Source organism: Lissotriton vulgaris, chromosome 3_1 (genome assembly GCF_964263255.1).
Source record: "Lissotriton vulgaris chromosome 3_1, aLisVul1.2, whole genome shotgun sequence".
In the NCBI taxonomy this organism is placed as follows: domain Eukaryota; kingdom Metazoa; phylum Chordata; class Amphibia; order Caudata; family Salamandridae; genus Lissotriton; species Lissotriton vulgaris.
Genome location: NC_141689.1, coordinates 591650211 through 591677069, shown reverse-complemented (window position 1 = coordinate 591677069; position 26859 = coordinate 591650211). Strand labels below are relative to the sequence as shown.

At 42.3% G+C, this 26859-nt stretch overlaps 1 protein-coding gene across 8 annotated transcripts in view; it reads left to right on the top strand.

Annotated features, from left to right (window-relative positions):
* The window catches only part of CCNH (cyclin H), a 249184-nt gene that overhangs the window by 75271 nt on the left and 147054 nt on the right, over nucleotides 1-26859 (top strand). For all 8 annotated transcript variants that reach the window (XM_086960869.1, XM_086960871.1, XM_086960868.1 and 5 more), the window contains exons 3-4: nucleotides 6629-6751; nucleotides 23572-23645. In XM_086960869.1, the coding sequence (XP_086816995.1) occupies nucleotides 6629-6751; nucleotides 23572-23645 (197 nt within the window). The remainder of the gene's footprint in view (nucleotides 1-6628; nucleotides 6752-23571; nucleotides 23646-26859) is intronic.

Here is a 26859-nt window from a genome sequence, read left to right as displayed (position 1 = left end):
GGTGTGTCGCAAGGCTTGCAAGCCAGCATTGTGGAAGGCAAGTACAGTCCTGGAGCACTTTGTTGACAGTCTTCCTTTTCTTCTTTCGGTGTGCAGGGCAGAGACATTAGACGCACCACAGGGGATGGAGCCAGCATTGTAGAGGGAAGGCCCAGCCCTATTCAGGTCCCAGGTGCAACTCCTCCCTCCCATCTAGATGCAGATCTCTCTATTCACCACCGGGCTGCCCCAGCCTGTCTCCTGGAATTCCCCAGCCCTGTCACACCCAAACCCAGACAAGGAATACACAACCTCGCAGAGGCAGGCTCAAATGGTTAGGAAAGCAAATACCTACTTTCTAAAAGTGGTATTTGCAAACACAGAATATTAAAATAAACTTCACTAAAAGATGTATTTTATTATTCTGAGTCCAGGCATACTAAACTCTAAATTCTACCATGTTCTCTGAGTCCGCTAGGATTATAAACATGTAATAATCCAGCAGCCCATTCTGGCCTATGGAGAACAGGTAGCCTTGCAATAGTGAAAAACGAAAATGGCTGTAATTCACTATTGGGACATGCCACACACATCAGGGCTTGTCCTACCTTATACTTACAGTGCACCCTTCCCTTTGCCTACCATAGGGGTGACTAATATGAAGAAAAGGGAAGGTTTAGGGACTGGCAAGTGGGAGCACTTGCCCAGTCAGCATGACAGTACCAGGCTGCACGCAGGCTCTGCAATGGGAGACCTTAAACACATTTTACAAGGCCGCTTCTGTGGGTGGCACAACCAGTGCTGCAAGCCCACTAGCAGCATTTGGATTTACGCGCCCTGGGCACACTCAGTGCACTGTACTAGGGTCTGACAAGTAAACCCAACATCCAATCATGGAACCACTAATCAATACATCAATTTACAGTAGGGAGCACTCGCACTGTGACACTGGACAGCAGTGGCACAGTGCCCAAAGCATTGAACACCAGAAGAAACACATGTGGCAACAGCAAAAAAATGGAAGGTAGACCCACGCCAATGGTGCCAGGTCTAACACTCTTGAGATCCAAATAACAGTTTGTCAAGACACTCCTGTCTACAATGATATAGCATCTGACTATACTAATATGACAAGGGATAAAGTAGCTCCAGTGATTTCAAGTAATTCTGATGCAATACCAACAATTGACAGAACTGCCTCTGGCTATTTCATCAACTTTGATACCTTTTCTGAGGATCCCAGTGAACCTGAAGCAACGCCAGCAAATAAAATGTTCAAGGAACAAGTAACCGAACTCTTTCATCGACTTGCAAATACATATCTTTTATCACCATGGGTTGAACTTTGGATTGTGTTAGCGTGCTTTTTCTCCTACTTTGGCTTGTTCTTATATTAAGTTTGGGAATGCTGATAAATGGGAACTATAGTAAAATGGACACAGCAAGTAAGAACATCAACTTGCAGCTGAAGCCACACAAATCATCCTATCGTAAACAAAGAGACTTGTCATCAGTAAATATCACTGCCGTTCCTCTACCCGGTGGTATGACATGGGACAGAAATGATTGACATTTATGGTCCTGTAGAGCTGTTGAAGATTCCACATCAATTTAAAGTTTCCTTGAGTGACTTTGTTTCACCCAGCACATTTTCTGATGATTGGGACTTTGAGACTGTTATTAACATAATGGCAGACTTAAAAATATCAGCAAAATTTACAAAACATGAATACTTAGAAGGTTCATCATATTATGAACAAATGTATTGTTTTAATCATTATGGTCATCATTATTTGCACAAATCTGCAAACCCTAGAAATGTTTTTACTTATAATCAATGTGAACATTGTCCAACGCTACCAAAGGGTAGCTCAAAAACATTTTATGAAAAATTTCCATACTACTTAGGTTTTAATGTCACAAATCCAGAAACATTTTACTTTAAACATGTTAATAAGACAGGAATGAAAAGTATGGTGACTAATACTAAGCACATTTATTCTGCGGCCTTTTATACTCAATTGTCCACATTAGGTTTTGACTTTTGGAAAGACAACATTGAGACAAAAACTGTCTGGGGCGCAAAAGACTGGCAGGTGCAAGGGTTAGAAGCCTTATTCAGAGCCTGCATCATCCCAGAACAAATAATGTTTTTAAATGACACTGTTCAACAGACATCTTGTCTTGGCCTGGCAAAGATAAGACATAAACAAACTGTCCATACCTAAACCCACACCTGATCGTAATGGAACTTCAGATGAGGAGGTAGACGTGAAATATATTTTACAACAAAACCGAACTAATCCTGATTGGAAAAAATGGTTAATCTGGCCCACAGACACGAATACCTGTCAAGATAGATTCCTGAACACAACACAAGGGTTTATAGTAACTAGGCCAGATCCAAGATATGTCCAGAGACAAAATCCAGGGATAATAACATACAGTGTAGGAAAACTGTCCCTTGAGTGGCTACAAAAATCTGCACTCCCAGATATAAAACAACACTTAACTTTACTTAAAGATGGCGTTGATTTGAGAAACTTCTTACAAGGACCTCGTAAACCATGTCATAAGCGTTTGATATATGCCGGTATATATGCTGCTTATAATGAAGCATGAAGAATCACACAAATGGAAATTGCAGAACGAATACGTGAAATTGATCGCATTAATTTAGAGAAAGCTCTCTCTGTAGTTGACAATGGGTTAACGACTCTGTCATCCAGAATTTATTCTTTGGACAGCATTGTATCCTCTGCCATAGACATAATGGAACAGGACTTGCTGATGTTACAACATGGATAGTCTCAATTGCGTTCTATAATGCTGCTAGGCTGGAGGTTACAAAATCTTTGTTCAGGCTATGTGCCTTACAGATAAAGAAATCTCGTAGGCACAGAAGGGAGCAGACTATACGGTGCTGAGCATAGAAAAAACTGGAAAGATTACCATTAACAGTTTCTGAGAAACCAGCCGTAGAATGGATAATACATGGCACCATCACGTTGCCAGTGATGATTTTCCGGTTTCAGTATTGCTTGAAACGCATACCAGCAGGCCTGTATGAAAGGTTGGGTAAAGAATACATAAAGTCGACCTGGGATTTACCATACACACACAAATGTTGGAGTGGTGAAAAGGAGGTATTTCTTAGTGGTAAAAATTGCAAAAGCACACTGAGCGATACACTTTTTTTATGTCCGGGTATTAATTTGCATGGAGCCTGCGATGGTTCTTGGACCAACTTATCCTGCCGCCTGCAAGGTACTCCGGCAGCAGTGATGGAGCCAAAATTTAGGCAGCTTTCCAATGGGAGCTACATAATGTTGAATGATCACAGCTGTTGTGGAATGATGCCAGGAATAGCCTATCTTGTTAGTGTGTCAGTCAGGGTCACTTGTTGTATGCAAGTATTGTTTCCTAAAACTAAGACAGACGGGTAGTCACCACTATGGCCTTCACTGCACATCTCTTCTATACGAATTGATACTTTAAGTAGAATGAAAGCCATTCTTTTACAAAAAACTGTGCCACTGACCTCGTCCAAAGAGACGTTTGATTTGCAAGTTGTACGGTCCTCTGCAGAGATACATGCCCTATTAGCAACAAACTGCTCCATACATTTCGCAGAAATGTTAGGTTGTATCTTAAACATGTCTGTTACGAGTGGTATTGTACATGTATTTAAGACGATTTTTTCAGGGCCGTTAGCACCCTTTGAAGCAGTCCTAGGAATTTTTCCAAACTTTGTGCACTCTGTGTTTGGCGGCCTGCCTCTCATTTTGGGACTCATAGCAGGAGTACTATTCTTGTTCCTTCTGCTCCGATATGGCAAGTCTAGTCACCAGCGATAGCCAGATTACCATGGAGAACACTCTTCTGGCAATGCAGTGTCGTGAGCGCATGATACAGATTCTTGGCTTGGCTCGTTTAAGAGATCTGAATACCACGTGGTTCCTATCATTCAGACCAATCTGGCAAGATTGCATCTTACCTGTTCTACGATGCCAGCTTTGTGGAGAGGAATGCGTGTTGGATATTTGTCTGACACTTCCATCAGCACTGCCAACGGATGTTGACTCTTTGCTTGGTTCAGTAGCGGCTCATGTATTGTGTTGTCCCCAGCGGCTACCAATCCTGATGACGGCATTCATTGAGGTCTCACCAGCAAATACAGCAGACAGAGAGATACGTGGACCAACAGGCACACAGGTACCATCCAGTGCGAACATTGCTAATGCGACTGACGCTGACGGCGATGCTTCTCATCTGTGTACGATTGATCTACTTAATGACGTGGTTCAACTTTCACCTACTGTGGTAGACTATTTCTTTGCCAGCTTGAAAGATTTAATGTTTTCTCCTGACACCGAAAATATCTTTTGAAATTAGCACATAGCGTTCTATCAACTTTGAATTCGACCTTCGTTTTTCAAAACAAAAAAAAAATTCTAACTTTGGAACTCTATTTTTCTACGATTTGATTTGACTTTTTCCAAAATTGAACTTTGGCACAAAGTAATCTGCTTAAAGTAGAACTATTCTTAGAGAACAAGAACTCTTTGAATACTTCCTAGAAACAATATTGACCTTATCCTCAAATCAAGCCAGTTTATATATTCTACTATGGGATGGTCTCGACCTTTTTCTTCTTTATTTAAGAGCCCTTTCATAAATGTAATTTTCATGATTTATTCAGTTAGCATTGCCAATATCCTATTATATGCTTAAAATGAAATCATTGCTTTTAAATTCTTACAGTACAAATGCTAATTTTTGTGTGCAACCATTTCAAATGCATTTTATGTATTTTTGGGCGGGATTGTAAACACATGCTTTAGATAAGTTTTAAATGCTTAAAATTTAGTAATGTTGAACATAATAAAGTGGAGTGGGTGTTGTATGGCATTTTAGGACCCTAGTGTAATTTTCCCGATTCATGCCCTCATATAGGTATATATCACCTTGTCCTTATATAGGCATAGGAATCATAACCATATTTAGACATAGCCCATGCAGTCCAAATACAGCATGGATACTTCCACTAGTTCCGAAAAGCCACAAAGATTTCTTGGAAAACTCTGCTTCAGCAGTCAGGGACTTCCCCTTGCTTGAATATTGATTTGTCCAAGAACTCATGGAGTTTTCAAAGAACTGTGATTCTTTGATGACGTTATTATGTCCAACTTTACGTCAAACTCTTCACCTTCAAAGTATAAATATGCTCACACTTGCCCTAGCAAACACACGGTGGTTTGGAGCAGTTCGACTATCTTCATGCCCGACACAGCTCGCTACAGCAAGTGCCGAAGGAAGCCGACGCTCCAGCTGACGCACTGAGAGAGACACTGTCTTTTCTCTTGCCGAGAAATCCAGCTCCAGTGTTTCCAAGCTCCCCTTGCGGGGTGTTGGGAAATAGAGTCCCGAGACAGAGAGATACCAGACCTCCTTCATTCTAGACCAAGGTACGGAGCAGATTAGACCCTAAGAGCAATATTGGATAGATTCTTGGCAAAGAATACTAAACTTATGCTACACCTCACTTACTTCTTCCCTCGTACTAGACTTTGGTTAGGTACATCAGGGTAGGCGTATTTTAGAAGCACCAGATGAGTACTTTTAGTATTTATTTATTTATGTATGTATTTTATGGCTTAGAAACCATACCATGCTTTTACAGTATTATTTTATAATACTCTTCTTGCTGTACATATTATACTTTTCAGCCAGTATTACGATTGTAGCAGTTCATTTCTTCTGCATGAGAAAGAAGACTGTTCAATAAATACTTTTATTGAAAACGCCTGTCTCTCTATTTCTCTGCACCTCTGATGAAACGAAGCATGCACGATTGACTAAGTAAAATATCTATCTATTGTTTCCACGACTCTGAAGATCCGTTTTATCTTGGGGAAACAAAGTTGTTATGTTTATGCGGTTGTCAGAAACTAATCCCTTCTTGTTTATTCAAGAAAGTTTCTAGTGACCTCTGAGCTAGCTGGCACTCACAATTAAGTCTAATATATTCGATAGAGACCTAGTCGACCTAAGTCCTACGTCACATCTATAGGATATATTTTTCCAATGCGCAGAGCCTATTGGGAATATAGAAACTACACTACAGAATGATAGACGTTTTCAACTGGAGTAGGACCTTAAATGCCACTATAGTGCTATGTGTAGGGTTTTCAATGTAATTAAACTTGTATCTGTTCATAAACCTACAGATCTTAAAAAATATTTGAAATGTGCCAATCTTTTCCTCTTTTCATTATGTATGGTTGAACAACAGTGATTACAGTATTCGTGAAACAATGGCACCTTTTCACGTTTTCTTTCTTTTAGAGTTACTTAAAGTTTTAGAAATTGAGCATCTGTTCAGCAAATATTGAGTAAATAAAATATTGCTTTGTAATTTGATGTTTTTAGCATACTTCATAAACAGCAATTGTGCCAAATGCAATGCATTTGGTGATCAGCTAATACAAATGTACTAGTTATTGATGATTTAATGTGCTGTCTAAATTCTTTCAAATGTGTGTATCAAAAGTTAAGTATTCCCCAGTCTTGCTGAAATGTATTTCTTGACACAGTGACCAAAACATAATGGTAACATTGATCTTTTTATCTCATCTTATATACAAAGTTTCCAGCTGCAGATATGGTTCTTCTTGAGCCACATGAAGAGTTGACCATTTGCAAATACTATGAGAAAAGGCTCCTAGAGTTCTGCTCTGCATTTAAGCCTGTGATGCCTAAGTCTGTGGTGGTGAGTTATCAAGTATAATTATTTGTTTAATCTAGCACGAATATGTCACTTTGTGTTTCAAGACACATTACCCCTCCTGGAAAAAAGACTAGTGAGGTCTGCTGAGCTAGTTGGTTGGGATAAATAGGTTGCCAGCAAGGGTTGAATCTCATGCTCAAAGGGCCCTGCTCAGTGTTGAAGCAGTCGTCCTCGAATCTGGGGAACTGGGTTCGAGCCTCTGCAACAACGCTGAACATCCTATGATTCTGGGCAAATCACTTAATCTCCCTGTGCCTAACAAAAAAAATGAATGTTTCCTCATGTAACGCAACTGGTACTATGTAAAGTGCTCGAATATCTGATTTGGGTCAAGTTCGCGCTATATAAAACTCTGTAAAAAAAAAAATTGTGGAATAGAATTGGCTGTTTGTGGTCTGAAGGTTGTTTCAATTTTACTCGTGTGGATGAGGCTCCGGATGGCATTTGGTATGTCCTGTCTGTTTTTGTGGGCAATAGGATCCTGTTGTGGTTTGTAAAGACCAAAGATGTTCCTGAAGTGGACTATGTTCTGGAACTTCATTAAGATTGGGTCCTTTCGGTCGAGGACCGGAAATGCTGGCTTGCCAGCTTCCAGGAGGAGATCGTATGGTACTTAGTAGGGATTTGTAACCCGCCTCCCTTGGCCGTCTCTCCTCCATTGGCTGGCTTCCTAAACGGAGGCCAGCCATTGGAGGAGAGATCCGTAACTCCGATGTAGCCCCGTCCTTTTCAGATTTGGGGGGGGTCATTTTTGCTGTTCTTTAGACAGTGACGCCGTCCGTCACTCAGAACAGCAAAACACGCCCCCAATCCGAAATTTTTCAGAAGTTTTTGGCCGCCATTGTTGCCTGTCCACCGCTGAGTCTTGAAGTGCAGAGAGGCTCCTGCGAGCCTGAAGGCAGCACCACAGTGAAGGTGAGCCGTTTTCCTGCCTACCCCGGCCTTTGCAAACAGCGCTTGAGCCCCTCCTCGTCCCCCCCCCCGCCGTTCAGGTCTGCTGCCGTGCGAAGCTGCGCGAGCTCTGAGGCCCACATGACACTGTTCCCTTGCTGCTGCTCCCGACTTTTGATCCAGACGTCCCTGTTTCCATGCTGCTCCTCGCTGTTTCTTATCATGTGCATCCAGCCTGATCCCGAGTTTCTGTCTATCTCCCCCAAACCCCCCTTCCCTCCTTCGTCTCTCGTCGCAAACTACCCCCCCCCCCCCTTCGTCTCTCCTCGCACCCCCGTTTCCGCTGCTCACCTCCCCCCACTCTCTCCCCACGGAGCTCCCATCTCTCTCGCCTACTTAGTTCACTCCAGCAGTCACGACGCCGTGGAGTACACACCTCAGCCCCAGGACGCAGCGAAGCCCCCCGAGCCCCCATTTTGAACTTGCGCAGAGTAGAGGACAGCACCTCATGCCCTCACGCGGCGTTGTCGCGGGCCGCAACTTTACCTCGCCAGCCTGGACTCTGACACTTAGACACAGTGAGTACTGAGGCAGCCTGCTTGCCATTTAGTGCGCTGTTGCTAATTGTCACACTCTGCTCCGGTGCCCAATAGCTGAATTCAGATATCCAAAAGATCAGGAGCCTTCCACGTGATATGTGTCTCAGTGTTCTGTTATTGTCAAACAAATTAATGCGACCTAGCAGACAGTGCGTGCCCAGCACCCCCTCGTGGATCCGCGCCCTGCCTGCTGTTTTTTCCGGAAAGGCCTTCGCCCTGCTGACCACGCGTGCGGTGCGTTTATTGGCCAGAGGCAGACAGATGGAAAACTAGCAGGCAGCTTTGATTTTCCTTCCCAATACACTCGCTGCCTGCCTAAGTTGCCGTTTTAGTCCACAGCACCCGGCCCACATGTGCAGCCCGGTATTCAGGAGATCATGGGGCCAGTGACATTCAAGGCAGTGTGGCAGGACAAGGGAGTCTGACTGCTGTAAACAACAAATCGAATAGGTATGTTACAAGGTACTGGGGATGTGCGTCATGCCACCTCACTTAACAACTAGATAATAATTAGCTGCGGAATTCGGCACATTTCCCAGTTCCAACCGTTTTTTCTTAGCATGTAAGATTCATAGTTCAGTTTCTATTAGAAAAAAAAACGTAAGCAAAGGATTAGATGATAATCTCACCCCTGGCATGTTCTGGAAAACTTTGGAGCTTTTGAGTTGATAGCCGTGAGATGCTTTCACCAGATCATGGCCTATGCAAACATAGTTTGTGTCTGTTCCCATACTTGCTTTTTTAAAGGGGATATTTGAAACTACACATTTATGAAAACATTACTAGGTCACTTTACACTTACAAGAAGCATCACATATTACCTTTAATTGAATTTTAAATTAAAATATGGACCACACCTTTGCTGCTGGAGTGGACAGGAAGGGTCCCAGTAGAGCTTTATACATTTGCTTGCATTTATTATAGAAAAATCAAATGTAATCACATACAATGTCAGTTAATCACAATGCATGACCCATATCATTTGGTCAATAAAAGTGCCCCAAGAAAGGAAAGGGGAGTGGGATAGCGTGATGCTGTGAGGGAGAAGGACAGTGAGGGAATAAAGTTCGTGACAACTTATATATTGCAAAATTAATTTAGAATGCAATACAGTTTCATGGCTTCAGATCCCTGAGCCGAAGAAATTAGGGGATTATAACATATCCCAAAGGTTTGAACTATTTCTGTTGACACCGAAGAGTTCAGAATAATGGGGGGAGTGTCAACTGAACAGGAAATAGAAGTAGCCGTCGACGTTTCGACCCCACGCTACACTTGTAGGCGTTTGTCTAGCCTTACATCGGGGTCTTCATCAGGACAGGGTAGTCAACAAAGGAGCACTACAGTATCTAGAAACATAAAACTATAAGGTGTAAAGCGCCGACAATCAATGTCAAAGTTACCGTAGTGAGCGGTAAACACATTACTAACACTGTTACCATGGCCATTTGCGGGCAAAGGATTGCAATTACTGTGACCAATGTCTTTTAAATAACACGCACAAGAAAAAAATCAAAACATGAAATACACATTTCAAACAATGCTGTACAACCCATAATGAGTATCTAATTTAAAAAAAAAAATTTATCTGGCGTATACAGGATAACACACAAAAACACAACATCCTGACTCGGCCAGGGGAGGCCAATTAGTCCAATGCGAGATAGTGACCTCTTGGGTTCACACAACCCATCCTAGTTGTGGTGCTGTGTCAGAAGTAACGTTTGAGTATAGTTAGGTCAGGCCAAGAATGTATCGAGTGAGAGAGGCAAGGGGGACTCAAGTTACTAGCAAGGTTAAAATAGAACACAAAGAAACATACCTGCTCAGTTCGAGCAAGTGGCAGGATTATGTCCTCATTATTCACGTCGGGTAATTAAGCTGAATCTGTGGGCAAGGCAACGAGTGTTAATAATCTAAGCGACATTACTCAGATGGGATTCGACATTATATAGGGAATGGTGGCTTACCTATATAATCACCCAAGGTTAGGAGTATCCAGCTCCTATACCATCTCTCCGTGACGACGGTGCGTCACTAAGGATCGCCTCCGATGTGCCGCGTCTCTAGACAGTAAACCGGGAGAGGGAAGTGTAAGACCAACTCCCTAGTATATTGGCTGACGCCAGCGAGAGAGAATTGAATCTCACCTTGTATTACAATTCACGGAGTTGGAAATGAAGCCTTTCGCGGTTTTACAGCTGATGAGCGTAGCTCGTTGAAGGGGTTTAAATCACGTAACATGAACCCACTGGATCTATGGGCAGGTAAGTAAGTTTCAATGAAGCGATCATCAATATAAACATAAAATCACAACTTCATATAGGAATAGGGCTTACCTATATAGCCCATGAGGGTCGGAGTGTCCTTATCACAAAACTCGGCGGGGCGTCATAATGATCGCTTCAAAATTGCCGCATCTATGAAGCAATCGGGGGAAAGGGGGGGGGTTAAGTTATGACCCACTCGTTGGAGTTGGTAGGTTGGAAAACATCTAGGGAGAGAGGGATTAATCTTACCTTTGAAAAACGGTGACGGAGCTCTCAGTTGCAGCCTTCCCGCGGTAGCTGAATGCAAGCGAGTGGGCGTGGCCTGTGGGGAGGGTTTTAAAGATAGAGGGAGGACAATGAATCCGGAGCGTTGTTATTAGCAACATGAAGCTCTAGGGACTGTTCGTGAAAACAGAAGAAGGACACTGAGTCCTGAGCGTAATGAATAGCAACCTGACGTTGTTAGTAGCAACATGAAGCTCCAGGGGCTGTTCGTGAAAACCGAAAGGGGACACTGAGTTCTGAGCGTTGCGAATGGCAACCTGACACACATTGGGGTGACGCCAAACTCCGCGATGTGTCCATATAACTTACGAGTGGTCGAGAAGGATATTAATTACACTATGTTACGATTGTGAACCCGACCTAATCATTAAAGAATGGCTGGAAAGGGTCACATTATGAAGAGAGATCACAGTGCAGTAAGTCTACACATGCCGATGGCATCATTATAAATTGTGCGTTGTGGAATTGGTGCACCTCTCATACACGAGGGTAAGATCTCTTGCTATATTGGGTTGCATATAGTGAAGTGATTATGTAGGCTGTTAAGAATTCTACATTCATTACCGTGCAATGAATACATGTTCAAATGTCATTATAACCAGTATAAGTTCAGTAGAGTACAGGTTTCACTCGTGGAGAGATGCACCTCTCAGGCACGAGGGTGAAGATCTCTTACTATATATCTAGCATAGAATTCCATTTGGTGCAGCACTGTCTGACTTATAGGGTGAAGATATTTTCTTATATTGGGTTACATATAGTGAAGTAATATGGTAATTACGTGAAAGGTAAGCTATTAAGAAATACCAATTCTACAGCATATGATTCCATTGGGTGCAACATTGTCTGACTTACACAGTCTGTCTCGGGAGACGTATCCCTGGCATATATACACAACAGTTACATAGTTCAGTTAATCCATGCTTAGGACCTCTCACACAGGAGGGTCAAAAGGGATTACCTATAATAGTCCATGAGTATACCATGTAGGGGGTAATCAGCATGTGTCTAAAATGCAAATAACAGACATATTCAGATAACAGACCTATTCGTACGTTAACGGCCAAAACTAGCTAATTGGGCATGGCTACTTTCTGATTCATTAAGGCCATTTCGAATAGTGTCCATAATGGTCATCCATTTGGATTCTCTCAGAGTTAGAATTCGTGAAATGTCCCCACCCCTGGGGCCCAGATTGATTTTCTCTAGAACTAGCCATTGTAATGTCTCTGGGGTGTGACCCTTCAGAGTGCAATGATCTACTAGGGGGGCACCCTGTACTTGGCATCTGATTCTACTGCCGTGTTGTAGAATGCGGGCTTTAACCTTTTGTTGGGTCTGGCCTACATAAGCTAAATCGCAGGGACACTTAATCCAGTAGATGACATTTGAGGAGTTGCAGTTGGTGTGTGATTTCAATGGGTAAGTTTTGCCTCTGTAGGTCAAATCTTTGGTTTGGATAGTTGTTGCACATGCCGTGCATGATCCACATCTAGTGTGTCCTACAACTGGAGGAAGATGCCATAGTGAATGAATAGTAGGATTCGGAGGTGTAGGAAGGAATGATTGTACAACCTGGTCTCTGATGTTCCGAGCTCTCTTAAAGGCGTGTAATGGTGGTGCTCGTTGTCCAACGTCATCTGCTACCAAAACCCAGTGTTTATTGATAATTTTCTTAATGTCATTGCTGCGGGTGGAAAACGTGGTTACACAAATGATTCGTTCAGCTGCTGAGTCCTCTTTGGTTTCGCAATTCAGTAGATGCTCACGGGGGCTGTACCATGCTCTTTTTCGTGCACGTTTGCAGAATGACCCGGTTCTCATAATCGTCCATATATAGTATGGCCAGATTGGGTGCAAATGTAGCCCCCATCGCTACTCCCTTAGTTTGTAAAAAGAAATCTCCTTGAAACATGAAAAAGTTTTTCATCATGGCTATTCTCAAGAGTTCTATGATGAAGTACGTAGGTACTGGAACTGGAGCTGTCCTTGTTTCGAGGGCCTTCTCCATAACAGCGATGGCATCAAGCTGAGGGATACTGGTGTACAATGACACTGTCACAAGTTACTAACAGTTGAGTGTCTGGGTCATTCTCAGTGATACTAACCCATTCGGACACCATATCAACATGTGGGTCCGCTATATAGACGATGTCCTCTGCTTATGGAATGGCACGCGAGAAGATCTTATGTCACTCCATGTTTGGCTCAACTTACAGAGCACAGACATAAAATTCACCCTGGATGCCAATCAGGAGAGGATTGCTTTTCTGGACATAACCATCTTTCTTAATCCGGAGACCAAATTACTTGAAACTACCCTGTTTCGAAAACCCACCGAGCGGAACTCATTACTTGAATACAACAGCCACCACCCCAGGGGGCTAAGAGACAATCTCCCTGTCGGACAGTTCCTCAGAATCCGACGGAATTGCTCCTCTAAAGAGAACTATATGTTGGAGTCCCAAGACCTTACAGACCGACTGACAGCACGGGGATACCCTACACGTTTAGTTAAACGTGCACGAAAAAGAGCCTGGTACAGCCCCCGTGAGCATCTACTGAATTGCGAAACCAAAGAGGACTCAGCAGCTGAACGAATCATTTGTGTAACCACGTTTTCCACCCGCAGCAATGACATTAAGAAAATTATCAATAAACACTGGGTTTTGGTAGCAGATGACGTTGGACAACGAGCACCACCATTACACGCCTTTAAGAGAGCTCGGAACATCAGAGACCAGGTTGTACAATCATTCCTTCCTACACCTCCGAATCCTACTATTCATTCACTATGGCATCTTCCTCCAGTTGTAGGACACACTAGATGTGGATCATGCACGCATGTGCAACAACTATCCAAACCAAAGATTTGACCTACAGAGGCAAAACTTACCCATTGAAATCACACACCAACTGCAACTCCTCAAATGTCATCTACTGGATTAAGTGTCCCTGCGATTTAGCTTATGTAGGCCAGACCCAACAAAAGGTTAAAGCCCGCATTCTACAACACGGCAGTAGAATCAGATGCCAAGTACAGGGTGCCCCCCTAGTAGATCATTGCACTCTGAAGGGTCACACCCCAGAGACATTACAATGGCTAGTTCTAGAGAAAATCAATCTGGGCCCCAGGGGTGGGGACATTTCACGAATTCTAACTCTGAGAGAATCCAAATGGATGACCATTATGGACACTATTCGAAATGGCCTTAATGAATCAGAAAGTAGCCATGCCCAATTAGCTAGTTTTGGCCGTTAACGTACGAATAGGTCTGTTATCTGAATATGTCTGTTATTTGCATTTTAGACACATGCTGATTACCCCCTACATGGTATACTCATGGACTATTATAGGTAATCCCTTTTGACCCTCCTGTGTGAGAGGTCCTAAGCATGGATTAACTGAACTATGTAACTGTTGTGTATATATGCCAGGGATACGTCTCCCGAGACAGACTGTGTAAGTCAGACAATGTTGCACCCAATGGAATCATATGCTGTAGAATTGGTATTTCTTAATAGCTTACCTTTCACGTAATTACCATATTACTTCACTATATATAACCCAATATAAGAAAAGATCTTCAACCTATAAGTCAGACAGTGCTGCACCAAATGGAATTCTATGCTAGATATATAGTAAGAGATCTTCACCCTCGTGCCTGAGAGGTGCATCTCTCCACGAGTGAAACCTGTACTCTACTGAACTTATACTGGTTCTAATGACATTTGAACATGTATTCATTGCACGGTAATGAATGTAGAATTCTTAACAGCTTACATAATCACTTCACTATATGCAACCCAATATAGCAAGAGATCTTACCCTCGTGTATGAGAGGTGCACCAATTCCACAACGCACAATTTATAATGATGCCATCGGCATCTGTAGACTTACTGCACTGTGATCTCTCTTCATAATGTGACCCTTTCCAGCCATTCTTTAATGATTAGGTCGGGTTCACAATCGTAACATAGTGTAATTAATATCCTTCTCGACCACTCGTAAGTTATATGGACACATCGCGGAGTTTGGCGTCACCCCAATGTGTGTCAGGTTGCCATTCGCAACGCTCAGAACTCAGTGTCCCCTTTCGGTTTTCACGAACAGCCCCTGGAGCTTCATGTTGCTACTAACAACGTCAGGTTGCTATTCATTACGCTCAGGACTCAGTGTCCTTCTTCTTTTTTCACGAACAGTCCCTAGAGCTTCATGTTGCTAATAACAACGCTCCGGATTCATTGTTCTCCCTCTATCTTTAAAACCCTCCCCACAGGCCACGCCCACTCGCTTGCATTCAGCTACCGCGGGAAGGCTGCAACTGAGAGCTCCGTCACCGTTTTTCAAAGGTAAGATTAATCCCTCTCTCCCTAGATGTTTTCCAACCTACCAACTCCAACGAGTGGGTCATAACTTAACCCCCCCCTTTCCCCCGATCGCTTCAAAATTGCCGTATCTATGAAGCAATCATTATGACGCCCCGCCGAGTTTTGTGATAAGGACACTCCGACCCTCATGGGCTATATAGGTAAGCCCTATTCCTATATGAAGTTGTGATTTTATGTTTATATTGATGATCGCTTCATTGAAACTTACTTACCTGCCCATAGATCCAGTGGGTTCATGTTACGTGATTTAAACCCCTTCAACGAGCTACGCTCATCAGCTGTAAAACCGCGAAAGGCTTCATTTCCAACTCCGTGAATTGTAATACAAGGTGAGATTCAATTCTCTCTCGCTGGCGTCAGCCAATATACTAGTGAGTTGGTCTTACACTTCCCTCTCCCGGTTTACTGTCTAGAGACGCGGCACATCGGAGGCGATCCTTAGTGACGCACCGTCGTCACGGAGAGATGGTATAGGAGCTGGATACTCCTAACCTTGGGTGATTATATAGGTAAGCCACCATCCCTATATAATGTCGAATCCCATCTGAGTAATGTCGCTTAGATTATTAACACTCGTTGCCTTGCCCACAGATTCAGCTTAATTACCCGACGTGAATAATGAGGACATAATCCTGCCACTTGCTCGAACTGAGCAGGTATGTTTCTTTGTGTTCTATTTTAACCTTGCTAGTAACTTGAGTCCCCCTTGCCTCTCTCACTCGATACATTCTTGGCCTGACCTAACTATACTCAAACGTTACTTCTGACACAGCACCACAACTAGGATGGGTTGTGTGAACCCAAGAGGTCACTATCTCGCATTGGACTAATTGGCCTCCCCTGGCCGAGTCAGGATGTTGTGTTTTTGTGTGTTATCCTGTATACGCCAGATAATTTTTTTTTTTTAAATTAGATACTCATTACGGGTTGTACAGAATTGTTTGAAATGTGTATTTCATGTTTTGATTTTTTTCTTGTGCGTGTTATTTAAAAGACATTGGTCACAGTAATTGCAATCCTTTGCCCGCAAATGGCCATGGTAACAGTGTTAGTAATGTGTTTACCGCTTACTACAGTAACTTTGACATTGATTGTCGGCGCTTTACACCTTATTGTTTTATGTTTCTAGATACTGTAGTGCTCCTTTGTTGACCACCCTGTCCTGATGAAGACCCCGATGTAAGGCTTGACAAACGCCTACAAGTGTAGCGTGGGGTCGAAACGTCGACGGCTACTTCTATTTCCTGTTCAGTTGACACTCCCCCATTATTCTGAACTCTTCGGTGTCAACAGAAATAGTTCAAACCTTTGGGATATGTTATAATCCCCTAATTTCTTCGGCTCAGGGATCTGAAGCCATGAAACTGTTTTGCAATATATAAGTTGTCACAAACTTTATTCCCTCACTGTCCTTCTCCCTCACAGCATCACGCTATCCCACTCCCCTTTCCTTTCTTGGGGCACTTTTATTGACCAAATGATATGGGTCATGCATTGTGATTAACTGACATTGTATGTGATTACATTTGATTTTTCTATAATAAATGCAAGCAAATGTATAAAGCTCTACTGGGACCCTTCTTTCCTACACCATACAGCACCCAGGTCCCATGTGGATTCCTTGGGTAGAACCCCCCTCTTAGATCAAGGAGTGGACAGGAAGACAACACAAACGTGTAGGTAACAATGACCCCCTGAATTAACGAATTTTGTAATTCCTAGGTCAGGGAAGTAGGCACGATTGAAAAGTAACAACCTAGGCAATTGGACAATAAAAAGTCACATATAGATCAAAGAAATATATAAGAGTAAAGTACAGCTGGCTAAAACACAAGTATTTATTAAACAATTAACACAAATAAAAACAGGTCATTTATATGACATCAAATAGCAGTTAAAAAGTCACAGTATATAATTGAATGTCAATTATATACTGTGACTTTTTAACTGCTATTTGATGTCATATAAATGACCTGTTTTTATTTGTGTTAATTGTTTAATAAATACTTGTGTTTTAGCCAGCTGTACTTTACTCTTATATATTTCTTTGATCTATATGTGACTTTTTATTGTCCAATTGCCTAGGTTGTTACTTTTCAATCAGGAAGACAACACAAACATGAATGTTTCCTAGTGTAATGTAACTGGTGCTCGTTTAAAGCGCTCCAATACCTTAATATCAAGTTGGCATATTGCCATTTTGCCGACTTTTGACCCAGATGTCCCTGTTTCCTTGCTGCTGTTCCGGACTTTTGACCCAGACGTCCCTGTTTCCTTGCTGCTCCTCGCTGTTTCTTACCATTAGCATACAGCCTGATCCCGGGTTTGTCTCTCTCCCTCCCCCCTTCCCTCTGCCCGCAGCTCTCCGTGTCTCGTCGCACCCCCGCCCCCCTTCGTCTCTCCTCTGCCCCCCTTCCTTCTGCCCGCAGCTCTCCTTGGTCTCAAAAGTTACATGCAGCGTTTTAAACTCTTTTGCTGGCTGCTGTATTCTGTGAACTGTACACCATGACGCCCAGTGATTAATTTTAGCCGGTGGCTAGAGACGCTCATTTTTGTAGACGAGGGCATTTTTTATCGTCAGACTTTGGTTGGTCTAAGCTGGAAAGGCAGAAAAGGTGGAAGACAAGGATGAAGAGAAAGATAAGCAAAAGGTGACAAAGGGAGACACATTGGCGAAAATACTGCAAGATTAAGATAAAGAGACAGGGAGTGTAGGGTGGCGTAAAAAAAGGCTTGCTTGAAGTGGAATCAACTTAATCGGCAACCCCGGCATTTGGCAACAACACGCCTCTAAGAAAACTTTGAGCCTCTGCACTTTTGTTTAGACAAATTCCATGCTAATTTGTTCCTGCATTATTATTTACGTTTGAACTTTGAGCTTTTGTATAGCATTGCAAATAATGTGTGTTTTTGGCAGATTAAACAGACTCATGGCAGTTATCCAGCCAATAAATATTCATTAACTATCAGAGCTTTGTAGCTGGCTAGATGTGTGCCAGGTTGAGGTAATATGTGCTTACATAATAACAAAATAAGGTAAGACGTGGTAAAAGTGAATACAATTACTTAGATTGCAGGTTTCCCACCCCAGCACTCTAACACTAATCCTAGGACTGTATGTGTAAAGTTAACGCTGCACCTGAGATCACCTATTATGCTGTGCAGGTGCAGAGCTGCGAGTGCAGGTGCAGAGTGGTGTGTGCTGTTGAGTGCAGTGTGTGAGTGTGTGCAGAGTGGTGTGTGCTGTTGAGTGCAGAGTGTGAGTGTGTGCAGAGTAGTGAGTGCAGGTGCAGAGCTGCGAGTGCAGGTGCAGAGTGTTGTGTGCTGTTGAGTGCAGAGCTGCGAGTGCAGGTGCAGAGTGGTGTGTGCTGTTGAGTGCAGAGTGCGAGTGTGTGCAGAGTGCTGTGTGCTGTTGAGTGCAGAGTGCGAGTGTGTGAAGAGTGGTGTGTGCTGTTGAGTGCAAAGTGTGAGTGTGTGCAGAGTAGTGAGTGCAGGTGCAGAGTAGTGAGTGCAGAGTAGTGAGTGCAGGTGCAGAGTAGTGAGTGTGTGCAGAGTAGTGAGTGCAGGTGCAGAGTGCTGTGTATTGGCAATGTAAATGACAATGACATTTATTTATGATTTAAAGAAAAAAAAAGAAATGTCATGAGCAATGCCAATAGCTCTACCTTTAATGATGCAGAGACCATTGCATTGTAAATGCTTGTTTTATGCCTCTGCTCTAGATGATGCACATGCGCTGTCTCGAATCTAGACATGCTGTATCTACTTCTGGGCTTAAAGCTAATTGGCTTCCCATTACTTCCCATTTGCTGGCACCATTGTTCAATTTTTAGGTATCGCCAAGGGCATGCATGCGTTATGCCTCTTTCGATGATCAGGCCTTCCAGAGCGCATTGCCCAATTACTTTTTGAGGTGACCGTGCTGTTGCTTGTTGCTTGGTCCTGACTGCTTTTCCTGTACAGATCAGTAAAAATCGAATTTTAGAGATTGCTGTAGTGCTGTTGCATCGAACACGCATTGCAGAGAAGGGCACGATGATCTGCATCCACCCAGTGCTATAAATACAACAGCCCCATAGAAAAGCAAAGCCAAATAGATATCAAACACACCTGGCACCCCATACCGGCCGTAACATCTTTCCTGGCAAGGAACTGCTTTTAAAGCATACACAGTGCAAAGCGATCGCTTTCCCGTCTCAGGTGACCTAATTATCTATTTTGAGTTGTGTAGAATGCTACGTCGCCTCTCAGGCATCTTAAACTGTGACCTATTTGCATGCTCAGGGTGCTCTCGCTATCAGAAGATACATTCGCTAGCAGGCAGGATGCACCTGGAAGAATCTGTTTGTTTGCCCCGGGTTTTCTTAGAAATATCAAGCCATAACCTGTTCCTGTTTTAGTCTTGAACATTTTAGCATATTATTGCAGACTGCCGCAGGAGAGAAGCTATATTCAGAATCACAGGTGAGTGCTTCGACGAGAGGCTGCACTCCACTCACTGAATAGAAACATTGCAGCCTTCTATATTATGCACTTCGTGCATCCACAAACTAGAAGCGCTTCACATTTTGGATTATGTGATTTAGATGTAGGTATATATCTGCAATACCTCGCAGCTGCGCTCACCTTTGGTGAATTATGAGGCAAGGACCAACTTGTAACAGCATACGTTATTTATTGTCAAACAGACAGACTGCCATGACGCGTTTCGGCCGTCCCAGCGGCCTTGGTCACATGGCGTTACAATATGCTTAGCCCTATTTAAAGTGCAAAAAGCAGTCACATGTCATTTGATGGATATAGAAGAAATACTATCAGTATAAATACATATGCTTTGTAATTATAGTTACATTACTAGCTGTATAAATACAAAAAAACTTTATATTAATTTTAGACATTTTTATATATTATTACTAAAAATGTCTATAGAGTGTTTTGGAATAAAAATAGCGTGTTACAATCACATAGCGCTATTACATAATACCTGCATGAATGCTGGTTCCAATCTCCAAAACATATCTAAGTTATTTTATCCTCATCCATCTGACACTACATATCTTAGAATCCAAACTAAAACACGTGCTCACCAATACGTGCTCAAAATCATAACTAAGAAAAAAACTAGTATATTCTATTGTTACATTTAAATAAATAAAATCATAAAGTGATCAACTAATATCATAGAACTATACAGAAGATATGTTCAATTATAAATTGTTATCCAGTCACTAGGTATACTTGACAATGCGTATTCTAAACTATCATCATTATCTCAACATTCATCATATAACCGTATTTTGCTCATATACCTATTTTGCATATCCTGCATTAACACGAGGGTAGCATACATTAAGTAGCTTATAAAGTGACCTCGTGCTATAGTGCAATTTATTCAAAGTGACTGGTGCATAGAGATTTCAGAAACTTGACAGCGAAGGAAAGTGAGGAGATGAACGACTAGGGGATAAGGAAAAAGACATGTTCATAAGTGTCAGTAGAATCTATTTCAAGACACAATTTTATAAATTCATACAGTACTTAATGTGATAAACAGTATATTAAAATTCATTAGAACGGCATCCAATTATTCATGCCGTTAAAACGAATTACAACTCCTCTATAAAATCGACCTAATATAAAAAGGATATCGGTGACATAACTAAAACCCGCAATCATAAAAGACACTTGGATAAAACTACCCTAATATCTAAAAGACGGCTAAAATCAATTATGTCTATCGTATACATCGCATTTGTAAATATGTTTTCAATAAAAACAATATGATTTACACAATATAAATATGTATAAATACAAAGTGCGCAAATTGTGCAATTTATTAGTCCAATTCCTCTTTCCGGTCTGACTAAAGTGCTGTTAATATAGGTCTATTTACCATGTATCTCTACAGTGTGCCTGGCCTAATTCATAAGTAAGTATGGAGGTCCTCTGTGGTATTAAGGCCTCCAGGCCATTTGGAGTTGAACTCCAGAATGTATTTAGTCTCCAACCTATGCATGCAGGCCTCTCTGTCACCCCCTCTTTTTGTGGCCGGGACAGATTTGATTGCATAATATTTTAAGCACTGAGGTCTACTATTGTGACATGCCTCAAAGTGCCTTGCAACCGGATAGCTTTGATCTTTGTTCGTTATGGCGCGTAGGTGCTGCAAAATCCTCTTATGGATCTGCAGCCTACTACTTCCTACATACTTCAGTTGACAATCACATTCCAAGATGTAAACACAATACTCAGTCCTACAGGTAAGAAGTTGTTTAATTTCCCTAGTAGTCCTTGGAATTACAGTAGTGTATTTCTTAGTGTTCACACCATGTTGGCATGCCTTGCATGCCAGGCACTTGTAGACACTTCAGGTGTCCCCTCTAGAAGGGATACCTGAGTGCATGGAATAATAAATCTGACACTGCAATCAGTGCAGGTTTATTATTCTGAGATGTTTGATATCAAACATCCCAGGATTCAGTGAAGCCATTATGGTACTAGGAATCTCGTAGTGACCAGTTCCCAGACCATATACTCAGCATGGCTTTACTGTGTACTTATAATATCTGAGAATGGTCTTAGATATTATAGGGGCTTGTCTGCTCATGCAGATAGGTCCCCACATTAGGTATTGGGCACCCTGCCTTAAGGGTGACTTACCTATGCCACTTGCAGTGCTGGGCAGGCATGGCCATGTGTGCCATGTCGACTTCGCTTTTAGCTGCACCAAAACACACAGGCTGCAATGGCAGTGGTGCATGTTTTTGGTGCGAGGTCTCTGGGGGTGCCATCATACATGCTGCAGCCCTCCGAGCCCTTTCTCTGGCTACCAGGCCCTTGGTACCATAGGTACACCTAACAAGGGATTTGCAGGTAGGCCAGAGTTGTGACAATTGTGGGAACATTGATACAGGTTAGGGAAAGGACACAGGCCGTGGGAACCTGATTGGAAGGGACCCAGGACACACTCAGTCTAAGTGAATCAGAAATCTCTCAAAAAGTGAGGAGGGGGGGGGGGGGGGGTTACTGCAACTGGAACCCCCTTTCCTACACCATTGATTTAATCGGATGATATTTCTACTTGATTTGCTTACTTTTCAAAGCACTGCTTTTTTCTTTAAGGTTAAAAACTCCACAAGAATGCATGTCTTTTTGCTGTCTCCCAAGTGTACTTCTCTCATCCTGCAGTCCATGTTGCTCTTTCTTCCAGTAGCGCTTGCCCTCTGTGCTTCCACCCCCCCACCCCCACCACCACCACCCTCCTTAGTGCTTTCCCACAACACTTTTGTGTGTCCTTAACCCTGTTGTTTCCCCATAAGGTTTGCATTCTCCTGTGTTGCTTTGCTGTCCATCCTGCCCTTGCTTCTTCACCTCCCACGCTCCCCTTGTTGCTTGGTCAGTCCTCATGCACCCATGTGTTTTGTCAACCCTGACTTGTCCCATGTTGTTACACCATACCATTTCCCTCCTACATGTTGTTTCTGCCCCCATTACTTCTGTTCCACACTGTTCCCATTCCCGTCCACCACCCCCACTTAAGGAACAACAAAAAAACATTTTGTGTGCTTTCTATTCTTTTTAATTACTGATCCATCTCAGATATACATCTATTTCGCTCCACCTAGAGCTGTAAACTTTCCCCACATGCTGTAGTCTGTTTGGTGTACACTTCTGCCGCATGTGGATTTCTTGCTTTGCCAGTAATGAGGGACTATTTTGCATCTCAAAAATGTTCTGTATCATCATACAGTCAACTCTATCTCGTTGATGCATTCTGTACAGAAAACGATTGTTTAGGGTTGTCCCTGTTTTTTATTTAATTGCTCATGTCCAGGGTCCCTATCTTGACCACCTGATGCATGATGACATGAAACTGTATTGGTGGCTATCATCTCGGTTGTTTCTGGCAGTCACCATAGATTTAGGATGGGTAGTGTTGGTGTGAACTTTTCTAAGTCTGGCCTGATTAATGTTGAATGCTTTACTCAGGTAAGGCCATATGAAGCACTTCTCATTTACAAACACAGCAAAGCACAAAATACATATTCTTAACTTGTGAGTTATGCAAAATCAGTTTTAATGACAGCAGTGTTACAAATAGTGAACTAAGCACTACTGAATAGTTGTGAAATTGTTTTCTAAATACTTCTAATAGAAATCCAGAATGCCTCAATTTGAGCCAGCATAGAGCAAATAGAGCCGCAAAGAAAGAAAAGTTTAAAACTGTGTTTTACAAATGGGTTGTTTGATTTTGTGACACTCTTTGAGCTATGTTTTTATTGCATGAAATGATGTGCTATAGCTGCACGGTGTATGAAACTTTCCGAATCCCTAATACATGATTTTATTTGGTCTTTTCTGCAGGGAACTGCGAGTATGTACTTTAAACGTTTTTACATGAATAACTCTGTAATGGAATACCATCCTCGAATTATAATGTAGGTATATATAGTTTGTAATTGTCTAATTACGTAACACTTAGCTCTCTGAATGATCTTCACCTGATTAGTTTAGAGATCAACAGAGTTTTGGTAAAGGAAGCACCATTTCAAAAAGATACAGAAACTGTAACTCTAGAGCCACTGATTCCGAGAGTACACCCAGACAAAGAGAATAAAAAATACTTTCACATCGACCACCTTACCTTGCATGCGAACATCATACCCCCTCTTTTCAGTTATATACTTCTACTTGCCTGAATATTTCTGTATCATTCTGTTGCTTAATTGCTAATCATGTATCTATTCTTTACTTGCTTGATTACATATGATTGTTCTATTCAAGATGACACAGAAGGTTTGGCCATTTGCTTCTGAATAGTAACCTGCAAGTTTCTGTCTATCAGAAAAATACATGAAAGGAGCTTTTGCTAAACATCAATCAAGTTTGATTCAGCTTTACACTAAAGCCATACGATAATAAAAACATAAAATACATAGTACGAAGGGACCCCAAACTTATGTAATCTTTGTAATAATTCAAGCTCTAAATGATAGATAGGACTAAAAGAGAAAAAAAGAAATTTCCGTCCACATAAGCCCTTTTTAGTAGCAAGCCTCATTTCATCGGTTTCAGGCAATCAAGGTGCTATCTGCTTAGCTTCAGGATGCTTTATAGGACAAAGAGTAGAGCCATATGGCTTCCCTTAGCAACATAGCTATGTCCTCCGTCCTTCACTACGGCACAAACAGACTATAGCTAGCCTCTATAGGGAGGCACAAGGAGTCAGGACATAAATGTATTAAAACAACTGCACGACTCCCACTTGTAGGACGGGCTCGAGCAATGAATGTCATGTGTCATGTCTAACTACAGATAAACACTGAAGCTTTTAATAAATGCTTTGTACGTCTAAAAAGTGGTGTAGTGGCATTGCAACCGGCAGGTGAAAAGCTAAAAAGGATCCATGTCAGCCTAGGCTCCAAATGGAAGAGCCTTAGCAGCTTGTATAAGCAAATACTGCAAAAAATGCAACTGTGTGAGAGCAGAATTGGTTAGGAAGGTTATATAGGTCTGTGCCATCAATGATGTTATCAGTGATGTCACTGGCCTGTCATGTGTGATGGAATATGTGAGGCCACAAGCAGTGCATTTCGGGGGCGCAAATTATAGTTAGCTCAGCTAACTATACCTGCTGAAATTCACTGGTTTTGTTCAATTGAAACGTGATCCTCACTATAATGTCCCTTTAACCTTTGTTTTTTTAATGAATTTCTAAGTTTTTTTAAAATTCCGTTTCTGAACTATAACTTTCCTGTAACCTTAGGTTTTTTCAGTGAATTTCTAAGTTTAAAAAAAATGCTAATTCCGAACTATAACTTCCCTGGAACCTTTGGGTTTTTGGTGAATTTCTATGTTTCTTTAGAATAGTAGTTACATTTTCAGTGTAGTAGAGAAAGGGGACGGGCCTCTGACCAGCTCTCCGCAATACCGCTGTGTGATAGTTACTGGCGGTAACAGGAGGGGTAGTTGGCCCCCAAGGATCCTCTGGAGCCAAGGGGACTTCATTTCCCAACCAGTTGGACCCAAGGAGCCTTCGGAGCCAAGCTCTTTAGGTACTCTGCAGCATTGATTTTAGTCCAGAGACATATGCAGTACTTTACAGGACAGAAAGCGATGTAATCTGCCACAGATGTAATTTCCAGTTCAGCTCTGAATGCTACCATTGGTGTCCCTGGGTCTAGGTGTAGCTGTCGCTTCAGGAAGGTGTGTTCCACTTTTTGTAGGGCCTGTACGTTTGCATTTCTCTAATTTCCGAGCCATATATGCTTGCAGCTATTGTTTTGGTTTTGTGCAGAGACAAAGCCGGCTTTATCAGGCGATTTATTACACTTGCTCGCAAATCTTCGTACCGCTCTGCGTTGTTGGGAAAAGACCATTTTAGCCTTGTTTACTTGACTGCCCCAGAGAAGCTTATAATCAATCTGTATGCCCAAGTAATCAAAGGTTTGAACCTGTTCTATTTGGTTGCGATAAATTCTGAAAGTTGACTTTAATTTAGCCCTTGATTTAATTACCATTAACTTTGTTTTCTGCACACTGATTATTAGTTTCCTGGATTTATAGAAAAGTTTGAAGCCTTCCAGTAGGCTGTGCATGGACAGTTCTATGTCCGATTAGCTTTGGTACATCCTGGGCGAGATTGAAGAGCGTCTTCCCTATGTCATTGATCTAGATGTTAAATAGAGCTGGTGGTGCCAGAATGCACCCTGCCTGATCCCTGAGTGCAATTCAAAAGTGGTTGTGCACTCTACTTTGGGGCAATATTTTACGGCTGCTGTTTTTCCGGTATGAAGGCTCATTAGCAGATTCAGTAGATACTTGTGGACAGCATGGTCCTGCAGGATACGTCATAATGTAGTCCAGTCCATACTGTCAAAAGTGGTCCTTAGGTCTATAAAGATCAGGAAGAGTGGTGATTTCCATAGCGTGTACTTCGAACAGATTATGTGTACTCACAAGGCATGATTGATCGCGCTCTGGCCCCTGCAAAAGCGGCCTTGAAGGAGACATTATGCCGTTGTCCTCCAACCAAGTCTCCAGGCAAGCAAGCAACCTCTTACCAAAGATTTTACTTACTACTCCCAGTCACGAAATTGGGTGGTAGTAAGAAAGATCACTCCCTCTGCCCTTTTTTCATGGATGGGGACTATTATAGATGACTTCCAATAGGATAGCTTTAAGGGCAAATGTCAGAGGGCCCAGCCACATGTCCAGGTTCCTTTTGAGCACATCGGGGGCTTTTCCCAGCTTTTGATGTTGTATGGCATGGACTACTTCCATTCAACTGAATGAGATAACTTCATGGATATGGTTGGGCAGACGAGCCATGGTTTTGTCTTCATTCTGCGTGGATCCCTGCAAATCCATCTTTACTCTTCCCCCGTCATCCTCCACGGACACTTGGCATAGTGAGGAGAAATGCTCTAACCATGTTAAAAGACTTGTATTGGCCTCCAAACTCTGTCATGGACCTGGGCAGCCTCACCCTACGATTTCCCAGAACATTCTTGTTTCTTTAATTTCAATTGCATAATTTAAGGCTTTCCAGGCCTTGATGCACCAGTTTTATTCTCATATCCTATGAGAAGCTTATAAGACTTATTGAGAAAAATAAAAAAAATTGCCCACTTACTCACCCAGTCTGCCTTA